The 13,829-nt window shown below is 37.9% G+C and overlaps 1 protein-coding gene across 3 annotated transcripts in view; it reads left to right on the top strand.

The window, feature by feature from the left end:
- The window catches only part of KIAA1549 (KIAA1549 ortholog), a 141,220-nt gene that overhangs the window by 87,612 nt on the left and 39,779 nt on the right, over positions 1–13,829 (top strand). For all 3 annotated transcript variants that reach the window (XM_063308374.1, XM_063308373.1, XM_063308375.1), the window contains exons 6-10: positions 1,420–1,603; positions 4,229–4,288; positions 7,200–7,345; positions 9,987–10,164; positions 13,571–13,752. In XM_063308374.1, coding sequence (XP_063164444.1) covers positions 1,420–1,603; positions 4,229–4,288; positions 7,200–7,345; positions 9,987–10,164; positions 13,571–13,752 — 750 coding nt within the window. The remainder of the gene's footprint in view (positions 1–1,419; positions 1,604–4,228; positions 4,289–7,199; positions 7,346–9,986; positions 10,165–13,570; positions 13,753–13,829) is intronic.

Genomic DNA, 13,829 nt, shown 5'->3' with positions numbered 1-13,829 from the left:
TCATTAATTAAACCTGTATGCCACCCAAACTCCCAATGACTCTGGTGGCTCAAAACAATCAAACAAAGAAATTACAATAAAATCACTAAAAGACAAAAGATGGCAAGTGCGACAGACCAGATGGAATGAAGTGAGGGGTCTCGCTCTCCCTTGCCAAAGGCCTGGGTGAAGAGCCTGGTCTTCAGTGCTCTTCTGAACAACAGGAGAGTGGGGGCCATCTGGATCAATAACTACTCTTCTCCTTGCATTTGGCTGAAATGGAGAAACATTGGAACTGCATTGGGACATTGAATTAGGGTTAAATCAGAATGGCATCTAATAATCTTATTATTACATAGTACAATGGAATATGTTAGATACAACAGTAGAGAAACAGTTGAATGTGGCATAACCAGATTCCTTGCTCAATCTTTCTTTGCACCCAGTTCTAAAATAGTTATTTTTGCAGCTGTTTCATTATGTAACATCATTATATAGTAAGTCTTTCAACCATTGTCATCACATTGTATTTAACTTATATGGCCACCTATCTCACGCAGTGATCCTGCATATGGCTATACTGTATGATGGTGGTTCCTGACTCATTTCAGCCAGGAAATTGCAAATTGCAAATAATGTTACAGGTGGCTGCAGTTATAAGCTGGCTTTTCTTTCCTTGAGACATCAAAAGAGATTTTCAAGAATAGAATATAATGGTTATGTTCATGTATAATGCTAAATAGAATTCTGATTTTATCATGAATGAGTTATGTGCTGGTGCCCTGCCATCTCTTAGTTTCTCCTTACCTCCTCTACTTATCTAGGCAAACTGGAAATGTTTAACTCAGTCCTTGGATCGCATCTTACTGTTCTAAATAAACTAAGAATTGTAAACCAATAACAAACCAAATTCTGGCTTTTTAACAGAGAAGCAACCTCAGAGTTGGATTTAAGAGTCAGCCAACAGTTTTTAGACATTGCATTTGAAAGAAATACGATAGTGAACAGGGAACTGGAGACCTGTGCATCTGTCTGTCTCTCTGTCTATAGCTTACATAGTCATTAAAACAACAATCCTGATTATATTTAAGTTAAAGTAAATCTCGGTATACACAGTGGGACTTCCTTCTAAGTAAACATGCAAAGGATTACATAGTATGTCAAATGAAGCTTCATTATATATGATAGTCTATTATACAAGATAAAATGGCTTCAATTACTTCATACAGTTATGGGGTTTTCAGCACTAGATTGAAGTTGTGGCAGATGAAAAGAGAAGTTGAATCCCAAAACACAGCAAGCATTATATGGATTCAGTTCTTGAGCCAGTCAGAAACATTTGTTAATTCTATTAAATTGAATGGATTTTGAGAATGGTAGGTTAGGGAAGGAAGGACAGTGCTAATAGTTTTTGTTTGCTTTCTAACATGGTCTTTTCAGATACTAAATATAACTCTGGGTCAGTCTAAAGCAGTGTTTCGGCAAGGCCCCGTGCAAATTATGTTTGCTATTCGAGAGAAACGTGGATTCTTGAATGGGTCTGAAGTTAGTGAACTGCTAAGAAACCTATCTGTGGTGGAGTTCAGTTTCTACTTGGGCTTTCCGGTGCAGCAGATTGCAGAACGTGAGTATCCCTGAAACTCCATGACTCTGGTTTCCCCTTGATCCTATGCTTATTTTGTTAAATATTTTATTAGCCCATCTTTTCATCTCTCTTACATATTAATTGTAATGTGTATTATATTATGGTGTTTGGGGTTTAGTTTTACAGATAAAAATGCAAAATCTGAGTCTCTAAAGGCAGAATATGCCTTCCGAAGTCTTAGATGGAGCCCTCAAAGCTTTTCTAAAAATTATCACTAAATTGCAATGTTTAATGGAACAGAAAGGGGAAATTTCTAAATGTATGAGGAAATGAACTCTTTTTAACCCCTGAAGATTAGGGGTATGAAGAAATATGATAGGCTGTACCCTCCTATGTCATATGTTCAAGCTGGTTTTTAAAAAGACTGAGGAACAAAGGACATTACTGCTAATGCACTCTACGTAATTGAGAAAGCCAAAGAACACTAAAAAGAAATCAATATGTGCTTCACTGATCACAGAAAGGTCTTTGATTGTGTCAGCCATGTCAAGCTGTAGAATGGGAAGTATTTCCCTTAGAAAAATGGGAATCCCAAAACATCTGATTCTGTCAGGTGAAACCTATGCACAGGACAGGAACATGGCGAAACTGGCTGGCTGGCAAAGGTTATCGCTCATGGGTGACTGCAAGGGTAGGGGCAAGTGATGAAACATATATCATGATGCATAGTTTCCCTATTTTGCCCATGCCTTACAACATCACATGTATGTACATAAAGGGTACAGCTCGAGTCTTTGCATCATGATGCTCATTAGGTTATCTTGATGAAATCACCAGATGAATGCCTCTCCTCATTCTTTATGATGTGCAAATCTGCACATGAAGGAAACTGCACTGGAACTTACTCATTCGAAGTTTGTCAAATATCTATTGGCTGTCCCCAGCTGCATAGTAATGTAGCTCTTAGTCTTGACACGGGGCTAATGTCTCTGAAGGCCAGAGCATGATATCATGCTCTCAATCTATGACTGAAGTTACTTTTCTTCCAGTAGGTCTTTTCAAATCCAGCTGGCTAAACATTTGATGGAGAAGCCTCACTGCTTGACTTTCTCTCCAAATAACTGTCTTCCTTGTTTCAGGAATACTAAAAGACTTAGTTGACAACATAGAATAGGGTCAGGTTATTTGAGGGACCACCTATCTCCCATGGTTTGTGCCTGACTTGTATGAGTTGGCACAGTTGCCAAGCTCTGGGTCCCTTCAATTAAACAGTGTCATGTGCTATTTTGTGAGCTTCCCGAGTTAATATGGAGTGGGGTGTTGCCTAAATCAAATAAATTGAATAAAGTATCTGGGATATTGATTGCTAAGTTGATCATATTTTAGTCCCAGTATCCTAAATTACGAAGTTCTAAAATTAGGTTTCTACAAGCCAACTGTCTTGTTAATGTCACAGTTTTTAAAATTGCCAGATTTACCTTTGGCAAAGGTCAGTGTTCTACTCTCTGCATTGCTATTTGGAAGAATCCACAACAGGCCTATTTTGCAATGCCTTGCCTTTTAGTAAGGGTGCTGGTGGTAACTTAGAGTCATATATTACACTGTAGGGACTGAGGGAGCATAGCTGATTCATCCTGTTCTCTAGAGAATTCTAGGCTGGGAGCCTAACCACATTATTTATTAACTGATCTATATCTTGATATTACCTATACAGTGGTAAATGGTGTGCCTCTGTATGCCATTTGGGGGCTGTGAGATATCTGTTTAGTGTTTCTTATATTATCTTGTTCTTCTGCTTTATTTTAGTTGTGAACTAGTTGTTGACCATGATAACAGTCACCAAAGTTTATTTAATTACTTTTAATTGCATATAAATTAAATTAAATTTAGTTTGGGTCCTGGCCCTATCTAATTCTTGGCCCTAACTCACAGCATACACTCAAAAACCAAGTGCGATCCTCATCCTAACAAGGAGGCACAGCTAGGTGCACAGCTCTGCCTAGGAACTGTGATGGACATAGCACTCTTCTTTCATTTTATCCTTCAAGAATAACTTCATGAAGGTTGAGAGAAAGGGAGACTTGAAGGTGGGCCTCTTCCGTCCCAACAGCACCTTTACCACTATATTACATTGGCAGTCCAACACTGGGTTCCATTTGGGAAGAGAAGTAAAGTAGTAAGATTAATTTTAGACAAAAAAAAAGGGAATAAAGAATATATTATTTCATCATAGAATTTTACATTTTGAACCAGATGCTATTGTTGTTTAATGCAGGTTTACACATCAACATACCAGTTTCCAGAGAATAGTATGTTCAGGAAGCCACTGTATTTATCTAGATAGGAAGCTTAGCCATTCTGCAAATAAAATATGCAACTTCTTAATTTTATACAATTTCTTCCCCTCTCCGGTCTTTCCTAATATGAAAGCATATAATAGCTCTGTGGGATTTTAATTAATTTAGTTTAATGGTCAGAACATAAAACTGGCAGTAATTATTATCTTGGTCAATTGATTTTCCCTAGGACCATGGCCAAGTTATTTCACTGTTTTACTATGTATTATAAAATGCTCTCTTGATTCTAGTTTGTTGCCTCTCTGAGTCTTCTTTTTATATGTATTTCTTTACCTCTTCTCACATTTGTTTGTTTGTTTTTTTCCAGCTATTTATTACCCTCAACTGAATACATCTCACTTGATGAAATCTTCCTGGGTAAGAACAGGTATGTATTATAAAACTGAATAATTTCACAACATGCTATTACCAGAGTAATAAAAAGAATATATAATTAATGTTTATTTATGTTTTTCAAATGGTAGCTGCAGATATGAATAGCAATGGCCAAAGTCTCTACTTACCTTGACCTTGATGCAAAAGTGATCATCTAAGATTCCAACAATGATCTCTGTTTTCCACTTGTCCCCTATGCTAATTCTTCCTCTTTTACTGACCAGTGGCCAAGGGAATAATGTTTGCCCCTAGGTGGAATAGCACAATGGCTGTTAGAATTGATAACCTATTAGCTTGTACCATTTTCTGAGTCTAGTTCAATGGTTTGTCTAATTCTGAAACCCCTTTCATAGAGCAAAGTGATAGAGTGAAAGAATGCTCAAAGAATGCTCAATGCACAAGAAGTGTGTTTTAATTTCCTAGAACAGAAAATTTCTCCTGAACTTTGTCAATTGAATTATTTCTCAGTACAGATTATTATAATTTCTACCTTTTCCAGCCCAGACAATGATTTAACATCCAAATATGGAAGATACAACTGTCTGTGAGGCATAGCATTTAGTACTTGCTATTGGACCATTGCCAGATACTTTAGCCTAGTTGGAGATGCTCACTCTTCTCTGTAATATGTAATTATGTGAAGTCACAGTGTACACAGTGTATATTTCTGCACTTTACTCCATACTGACAGGAGAGCTGAAGATGCCAAGGCTGGAAGCAAGGAGTCTTTGATCAGAAAGGACTATAATCAAAATATTGTTCAGTTGCTTTCCACATCCAAGGCCAAAAAAGTGAAGAAGTCCATAACCACACAAGAGCGGGAGGAAGAGACATAACATTTAAGCTTTGGGTTGGATATAAATATGACTTGATTCCAGATTCTGTCGTTGGTGATCTTTGTTAGTTCAGCTTCTTTGGTATCTGTACTAAAAGCAGTTTAATTTTCTGAGCTTTGTTCTTCACTGTTCCACTCCAAACTCCTGAATTTCCAGAAGATAAAATGATGTCTAGAACAGACAATACTTTCTGTACCATGGATGAAGCTTTGACAGCCTGCTACTGTGTGGGGTTGAGGAAATAGATCATCATAAATGTCAGGATACAGGATGAGTGCTGCCAAATCATTACAGAGGGAGAAACTGAATACAGCAAGCAGCCCTTTGTTCTTTGAAATGCATAGCTCCATACTCAAAATGACATGAATAATTTTTGCTTCCCTTTTTGGTTAAGAACATCCCTTCCCATATGCAAAATGCCTAGTGAAATACATGAGCATAAAAACATTCTTTTTCAGCATGTAGCAGATCTACATTTATGTAACTGAATTATATATTAGTTCTGAGTAATGAATCATTCCTTTCATTTACTGGGAGAGTTTCTGATTATGAACAAATATTCAAGGAAGTATTAGTAGGGTTGAAGTACATTTGGCAATGCCCCAGTTTTGCACTAAACACTTTGATGATTTTGTGGTTTAAAATAATAACTTGGAAGGAAGACATTGCAAATGTCCCTACAGGTTTGCATTGAGAGAAACAAAAAAAAGTACTGTCATAAAAATGGAAAATATTTATGGAGGGGCAGGTAAATTTAAACGTCCCCACGCCCAAGAGAGAATCTCTGTTGCAGAGGTTATTTCATAATTCCATGATGTAATTCTTAGATCCAAAGTTAAGGGATCAGTAAGGATCAATGGAGAAAATACCTTGTAAGTGTGAAAACCGGATTTTTTGGGGAAAAGGTATGGGAAGTAAAAGGATGATTTATTATTTTCTAGTGGTTTCTCTGAGAGCCAGTTTGGTATAGTGGTTAAGGCATCAGGCTAGAAACGGGGAGACCGTGAGTTCTGGTCCTGCCTTAGGCACAAAGCCTGCTAGGTGGCCTTGGGCCAGTCACTTTCTCTCAGCCCTAGGAAGGAGGCAATGGCAAACCACTTCTAAAAAACCTTCCAAGAAAACTGCAGGGACCTGTCCAGGCAGTCTCTGAGAATTGGACATGATTGAACGGATTAAAAAAAAAAGTGGTTTGTCTGAGAGCCGGTTTGGTGTAGTGGTTAAGGTACCAGGCTCAAACTGGGTGAGTTCTAGTCCTGCCTTGGGAACTAAGCCAGCTGGGTGATTTTGGGCCAGTCACTCTCTCTCAGCCCTAGGAAGAACGCAATGGCAACCCCCTTTGGAAAAACCTTGCCAAGAAATCTGCAGGGACTAGTCCAAAGTTGCCAGGAATGAAGACTGACTTGAGGGCCTGCATGTACACGCACACAAAAAGTGGTTTGGCTAGCCCTGTTTTCTAATTTTTGATGCCCTTTACTCAGTGAACTTAAAGTTCTACAATGGGAGTTGGCAAACCTTTCAGACACTAGCCATCAACTGATGATACTGTACAAGAAGGCATTGGTGCTGGAAAATACAAATACTTTTAAAATGGCCAGTATCTCATATGATGGTCACATTATGAAAAATTTCAGTAAATGTACTCCCATGAACTCACTTTAGAATCTGAAATTTCATGAGATTTCAGGTGAGAATCCCTGGCTCTCATGAGAGCAGTCTTATAAAATTTCAGCTGTGTTAAAAATCATTTAGTATGAGGATTGCAGTTGTCTTCTGGAGATGCTCTAGGCATCGACATCTGGTGGCACGATTTCCCATTCTCTAAATTATTATGTTAAAATCTATACGTGAATCTTTTTGACAACCAGATTCTTAATAAATCATGAAGTACTTCATGGTGTAACAGTTAGCGATGATATAGTTGCCATTTCCAAAATAACATCATCTCCTTACCATTTTGAGTATTATTCCAGTGACAAGAAATGTTTGGTTTGCCTATGATTTCAAGGTGAAAATTCAAGCACCTTTTAAAAATATATATTTTCTATCTGAATGTTTATTTCAACTTAGTTGTTCTGGGAGTTGTCAACCAGAAAGCTGAAGAGCAAGTTTTTCAGGCTGAAATGGAGCGAAAGCTAGCCCAGTTATTGAATGAGGCGGTGGGCCGAGGGCGGATATGGAGAAGAGCAACTTTTGCTGGGAAGAACGTTGTGCAGGTATTTCAAAGAAAATGATAGTGAAGCTTAATTTGGGAAAGACATCAATAATAGTAACTTTTGGAGTAAATTGTCACCACCATCTCTTTTTCACCTTTCTCATGCCCCAAAGGCTTCGAATTTCATTTGTGCTGCTTTTTGTTTGCTGGGGCTTAAACCAGGGTGCCCTATCTAGCATTAACTGTGGCTTGCATAAGCAGAATTTGAATTAATTAGACTGAGTAGGGGTTCACTTTCATGTTGTTCTTTTTTTAGTGTTCAGTAAATGAAATTTTTGCTTGTTTTTCTTTGGCTTTCTCTCCTGTTATTCTCAACTCCTCTCATTCTCCAAAGATAGTAAGATGATGTCAGGATTATTTTTCTCTTTAGCACATTGTCACCTACAGTCACATCTATCAGAAAACAGAATAAGTGAATGGTTCCATGAACAGGAAGCCGATAATCCCAAAAGCTATAACAGTTAGCAAGATACTTTAGAAAAATGTCATATTTTTTCCAATTTTCCCCCTAAGCCATGGAACAGAGAGGATGAAAAACAGTGGGGAGGGAACCAAAGGTTTGGAGAGTGGAAGTGTTTCCAGTTTTTCCCCTGGGTTCCTTGATGTATGCAAAACGGTGAGCAGGTGGTTTTAAGATATCAGTCTTGGAGCACAAACCATCTTTCATATTTAACTTTAATGTGTGCATTTGGACGTGTAAGGAGTATTCATAACTACTTATTTGCAAATATTTCCATGTTGATGAAACTGATGTTTTTTAAAGCTCCTCTCAATTTATTTCGTCTTCAAAGTTTGAATTTCCATTTCTGAGTTGTGATTTTAGATTATTTGTTTTCTTGACTGTTGATTTTATATTAGATTTGTTAGTAATTTGCCTTGAGCATCTTAGGAAAACCTGGCTGAGAAACAGATGAATGTTCTTTCTTTCTGAATTTTAACCAATTTTCTATATATTCTTCTGTTATTATCTTGTGTTTTATGTATTACCTGGGTAATTGTCTGTCATTGGCCTGGTGTAAACACAATGATGATAGTTTAATTTTCTGTGAATGACCCTGTTCACCTCTTCCCTTCTCTACTGCTATGACAGCATGAAGGAGACTGGAAGCAACCATTTCCAGGCTTAAAGTAATTGCAGTTTATTACTGCATCAGAACCAGGAACTGTGATCTGTTTAAACTGTAGCTTATTGAAATAAGTCACAATCAGAAACTACCATTAATTTTTGATTCTACTTGATTCAATAAATCTAGTGTCCTCATTTGAATATTGGCCACATTTGAGTATAAGAGAGAGTAATTCGTTTAAACCAGAAAGTAGGTTTTTTACAGCAACATCCTTGTAGTTTTGCTAGCAGATGGAGAGGGAGTTGGAAGATCTGAAACAGGATGTTGCATTCTACTACCACTGCCAGCCTTTTACAACTGTCTATTTTGTTTCCCTTAGCAAGTGAGTGTCTTCCATAAAAAGCACTGAGGTGCAGCAATCCACTCTTATTATATAAGTACTGTATTGTATAAATATACCTATTCACAGGTATTCTTGGAAATAAAGATGATTATGAAGTCTGGAGCTTTGCTCTGAAGCATACTAGCTTTTGGGTTGTTTGTTAAAGAGTATTAAAATATGTATTTCTTTTTTTCCCCCTACATTTGTGGTGTTTATACCCTATCTAGCTCAAAAGACTCTGGGTGGACTATAAAATTAAAAGTCATGTGGAACCAACTGGGCATCGAGGAAGGTTTGTGTGGTCACTTTGGTGTCTTAGGTAATAAATTAGGGACTCCAACTTTAAAACAGTAGTTTCAGGTAAGCTTGTTTCAAACAAACCATACTTAATATTAATTGAAGTTGGTCTGTTGGATAAAACAAAAGGTGGGATATGAATCAAATAAATAGCAAAGCTAAGTAGTGAAATGAAAATGGAAGCAAGAGTGCCCAGGTCTTCTGCCCAACCATGCTGGAGAAGGAGACAAGGTAGAAGCCCAAGATTTGCTAAGACTCATTTACATCATACTAAGCACTGAATCCTCAAAGTGGCTCCAGTGTGCCTGTGGACAGCAATTTTTACTGCCCTTTGGGCTCACTGCCTCACCTGATTTTCATATTTTTAATTCAAAGAATGGAAACTTGGGATGCTGCAAAGTTACACATCAGTTTTTATCATCTTTATTTTTGACCAAGACTTTGGGGTCCCAAACAAAAAATAAGAATTGTGGGTGATTATAAACCAACATTCTGTTTGAAGGCACATTCACCTGCCTATAAAAAAGAAAAACGTAAGCAGTGATTGGGAGTGTGCACATACTTTCTAGTAAAACTGGTAATATTTCCTGTATTTTTATGAATGGATAATCTCCTCCCTTGGTATCCATTTTGTTACAGCATTCACAATATGTTCCAAAATTCCCAAACCCTACCAGTCCAAAAAATGTCTGTGTTTTTTTGTGGACCTTTTTGCTAGACATTCAAACGCAGCCAATAGCTATCACTCAAATAGACAATGACCCAAAAAGAATGGGATGGCAAAAAATAATGAAAATGGAGTCCTCACACTTTCAGCAGTCCATAATATCAACTATTAAGACTGGAATTTCTAGTGTAGTGCATGATTTTTAATTGAGATTGTTGTGCCTTTTCAGATGGTGAATTTGTCACGCTTAGAGGAAGCCGACAGTCCCATTATGCTGGTCTATTTTGTGGAAGATCAAGATGGAGAAAGGCTGAGTGCTGTGAAGGCATCAGATCTGATTAATAGGGTGGATATCCAGAAGGCTGCCATCATCCTGGGTTATCGCATTCAAGGTCCAGTGGCTCAGCGTGAGTCTCCTAAGAAATACAATGATAAGTAATCCTTGCAGCATGTTCAAGAAAACAAATTATGCATACAGCCACATGGAGAACTACTTATGTGTGTGCCTATGTGTTAACTTTTATGATGTAGAGAATTTTAACGCCTCTGTTTCCCTGGACTATGTGGAACTGTAATATTCTCCTCACAACGCACAGAAGTGTTACATAACAGCTCCCTATGTGGTTAATTGCTCACTATGGTAACTGTTTAATCAATGCTTTCTAGAGACAGGGCCACCTAAATTTCTTGCAGCAATCCTCCCCCCACCTCCAAATGTTTTGCAGCATGTTGAAGATTAACGAATGTATTATGTCATCATGAATTGTATTATGCCATAATAGATTGGTTGGTTTTTAAGGTTTAACAAGTGTTCTATTTCTCTGTGTTAAATTATTATCTGATATTATTTCACTCCAAAGTTGTGAATATGGCAATACAAAAAAAAAAAAAAAAGAGGAGGCATATGCAACACTGTGAAGCTGAGCCATGTGCAAATTAAAAATGACTTTAAACACTAGGGATGTGTGGACTGTACTGGATGACTCAGGATTTCCAACCTTTGAAGTGTTTAATGACATTTAAAGTAGTGTTTCTTAACCTTGGCAACTTTAAGATGTGTGGACTAACTCCCAGAATTCCCCAGCCAGCATGCTGGTTAAGAAACGCTGATTTAAAGTGTTTGGCTAGATTAAGGAAAATGCTCCCTGCATATTTGTTCTGACCTTGTTCTTCTTTTAATCAAGAAGCTTCCTTTGGGAAGATAACCGCATATTTCCTGCAGGGTTCTTGGGGGAGAAAGGGAGGACATGGGCAAAACCACCAGGGTTGTGAGAAGCTGTCCTGCAATTTCTCTGATCTAGGAAGGTATGGGGTGTCTTCTGCTGGCTCCTCCAGAAGGGATCTTCCCCACTGGAAGAAAGGCATGTGCCAAACAAGCTGTTCTTCTCTGCGTCTGCTACTCCTCCAGCAAGAAAAAACTAATAATGTCAGGGGTGGGTTGAGGAGAGGACATTATTGGTGCTGTTATTTCATTAAGCAGCATTTGCTAATGTCACCCTGCCAGCTGGGTGAGTTGGCTTGGATTTGCCCCTGAACTGAATCTAGCCTCCCACGCCTGCTTTATGGGAAGATTATTGCAGGTGGATACCATCCTTTCTTCCAGAAGTTCATGATAGGAGATACAGTTTCTTCTTCTGTTTAATCTGATCCTCACAATAGCTCTGTAATGATCGTTAGATTGATAGGCAGTAACTCCTCCATAGTCATGACTAGCTTCCCAGCAGAAATTAGGTCTCCCAAGCTTAACTAAATTCTCTAAACCAGCTTTCCCCCAAAAGATGCCCTTCAGAAACTGGAATAATGGGAACTGTAGTCCAGCAGGTTGGGAAAAGTGCTATAATCACTATAACACATTGATTCTGAGCAAAACAACAAGAACAGAACATACAGGAAATCTGACTAGACCTTTTAGCAACTTGTCTAGTTTGGCCAATAAATCTAGTTTACATTGGGATCCCAATAAATATGGGCAACTCAGAGGTGTACCATCACCATTTTTAGCATAGATTTCTTCTATCTTTCCTGATAAGTCTGCAGGAAAACTCATAAAAATGTTTGTACATGTCTTCCCATGATGTATGCACGCTGAGCAAGTACTTTCTCTAATGTATGCCTTTTTTGTATATAATCTTTCTTAATGAATCAAAAAGTTGCATGAAAAAATTGGAGAAACCCAATTCAGATAGCTTAGACTTTACAAGGACCGTCAAGACTTTTTTGGCCTGCAGCCATTGCAACTACTTTGACTGACTCCCAGAAACAGAATATTTCTGTTATTAGCATGATTGAAGAGGACTCATTTTCCTGTAATTCTGTTCTGTGTCTTACATGTAGATATTTAGGAAATCACAACTTTTCTGGATAATGAAGGGGAGAAAGAGTGTTATGCATCTAGCACTGAATGCCAGCACATATTATACCAGTACATATTATATGGAGGTGGGGTATTTATAGCTAGCTTCATTTTTCTTTAGAGACACTAACAAATTTTCTGCAAGATTACAATTTATCAACATACGTTGTTGTATAAATCATTAAGTATTAGTTGGTGTGGTTTGTAGCTTTTATAAGTCCTCCATTTGTATGAGCAGTTATGAAGAATAACAAACCTCTAAGCTTTTTATAATTAAGATATTGCAATATTTATCTTGCTCATAGTTCTAAAGGTCGCTGTCAGTCTTACAATGTGTTAATATTTATATAACAAGTTTGATTGTTTAACAAATTCATGTAATTTGATTATTTGATATTGATGAATTTCACTTTGAACAAATTCTTCAGCACGATGAGAGATTAAACCATTGAGATGGCATTCTGAAGTACACTCTGCAACAAGCAGTCAAATTTAAATCCTGTTGTAGAAGCTGCCAAAAATTTCAGATAGAAATTCCCTCCTCCAACTCTTTTCATGCAATTGATTATATCTTGATTGAGCATACTTTTTTTCTTGTTTGTACAGTCCTAGAAGTCTGTGGATTCTAGTCCCAATATATTTCAGCCAACTGAGGGCTAGGAATTCTGGGAGTTGTAACCCCAACCCATTTGGAGGCAATGGGTTTCAGAAAACTTCTCACCTATACAAATATGGCATACTGCCAATACACCCAAACTACAAGCTGAGTGCTAGGCATGTTCTTGTGTTGTTACGGCAAGCTTCTCCAACCTGACTTTGCTGAGGATTTTAAGATTTGAAGTCCAGACATCTGCTGGAAAGCCAGGTTTGAGGAAAGTATAAGACAGTATAAGAACAGACAACTATAAGAAAAACTTCGTTGGATTTGGCCAAGAATACATCTAGTCCTACATTCTGTGGTTCACAGTGGTCTTTTCAGTTGCAGTAGGAAGCTCATAAGCATGAAACGAAAGATGATAGCTCTCTTCCACTATCCTGCCCCAGCAGTGGGTATTTAAGGTATGTTATCTGTGATTCAACAGCGGAAGCTGCATTACAGAGGTTCAGATATTAAAGGGAGAAGCTCAGTTCTTTTTCCCCAATTTGATAGTCATATTCACCCATCTCTGCATTCATCTTCTTATGTAATTCTTACCAGTTTACTGAATGTAAGAATAGATGAGGTGAGATTGCAGTGGGTAGTCACAAACTCTGGGTAGCTGCTGACCTTGTTTTTGACCTCAGTATATTTATCTCACTAGGAGTTCTCCAACACATCAGGATAACACCAGTGTTCATGTCTGTCTGATAAGTATATTTCAGAAGTTATGGTTTAACACTATGGTTAAACACTGCTAGAATTTGGTACATTTACTGTGGTTATAGGCTAAATTCTAACTTTTTCCCAATTCCTTTGACAGCTGTGGACCAAGTCAAAGAATCTCCTCCAGAATCACAGAACAATCTTTGGATTATTGTTGGTGTTGCAGTCCCTATAGCTGTGGTGCTGCTGATAATCATAATTTTATACTGGAAACTTTGCCGCACTGACAAACTTGAATTTCAACCAGATACCATGAGCAACTTACAGCAGCGGCAGAAGGTAAGAGTTGGAGAAGTGGGAATGTTCAAGAATGCTTAGGACAGGTGCTTTTTGACTTGCTGAGGACTATCAAAAGT

Source organism: Candoia aspera, chromosome 7, assembly GCF_035149785.1.
Source record: "Candoia aspera isolate rCanAsp1 chromosome 7, rCanAsp1.hap2, whole genome shotgun sequence".
Lineage (NCBI taxonomy): Eukaryota > Metazoa > Chordata > Lepidosauria > Squamata > Boidae > Candoia > Candoia aspera.
The sequence above is the reverse complement of the archived record's forward strand: the minus strand, read 5'-3'. Positions and strand labels throughout refer to the sequence as shown.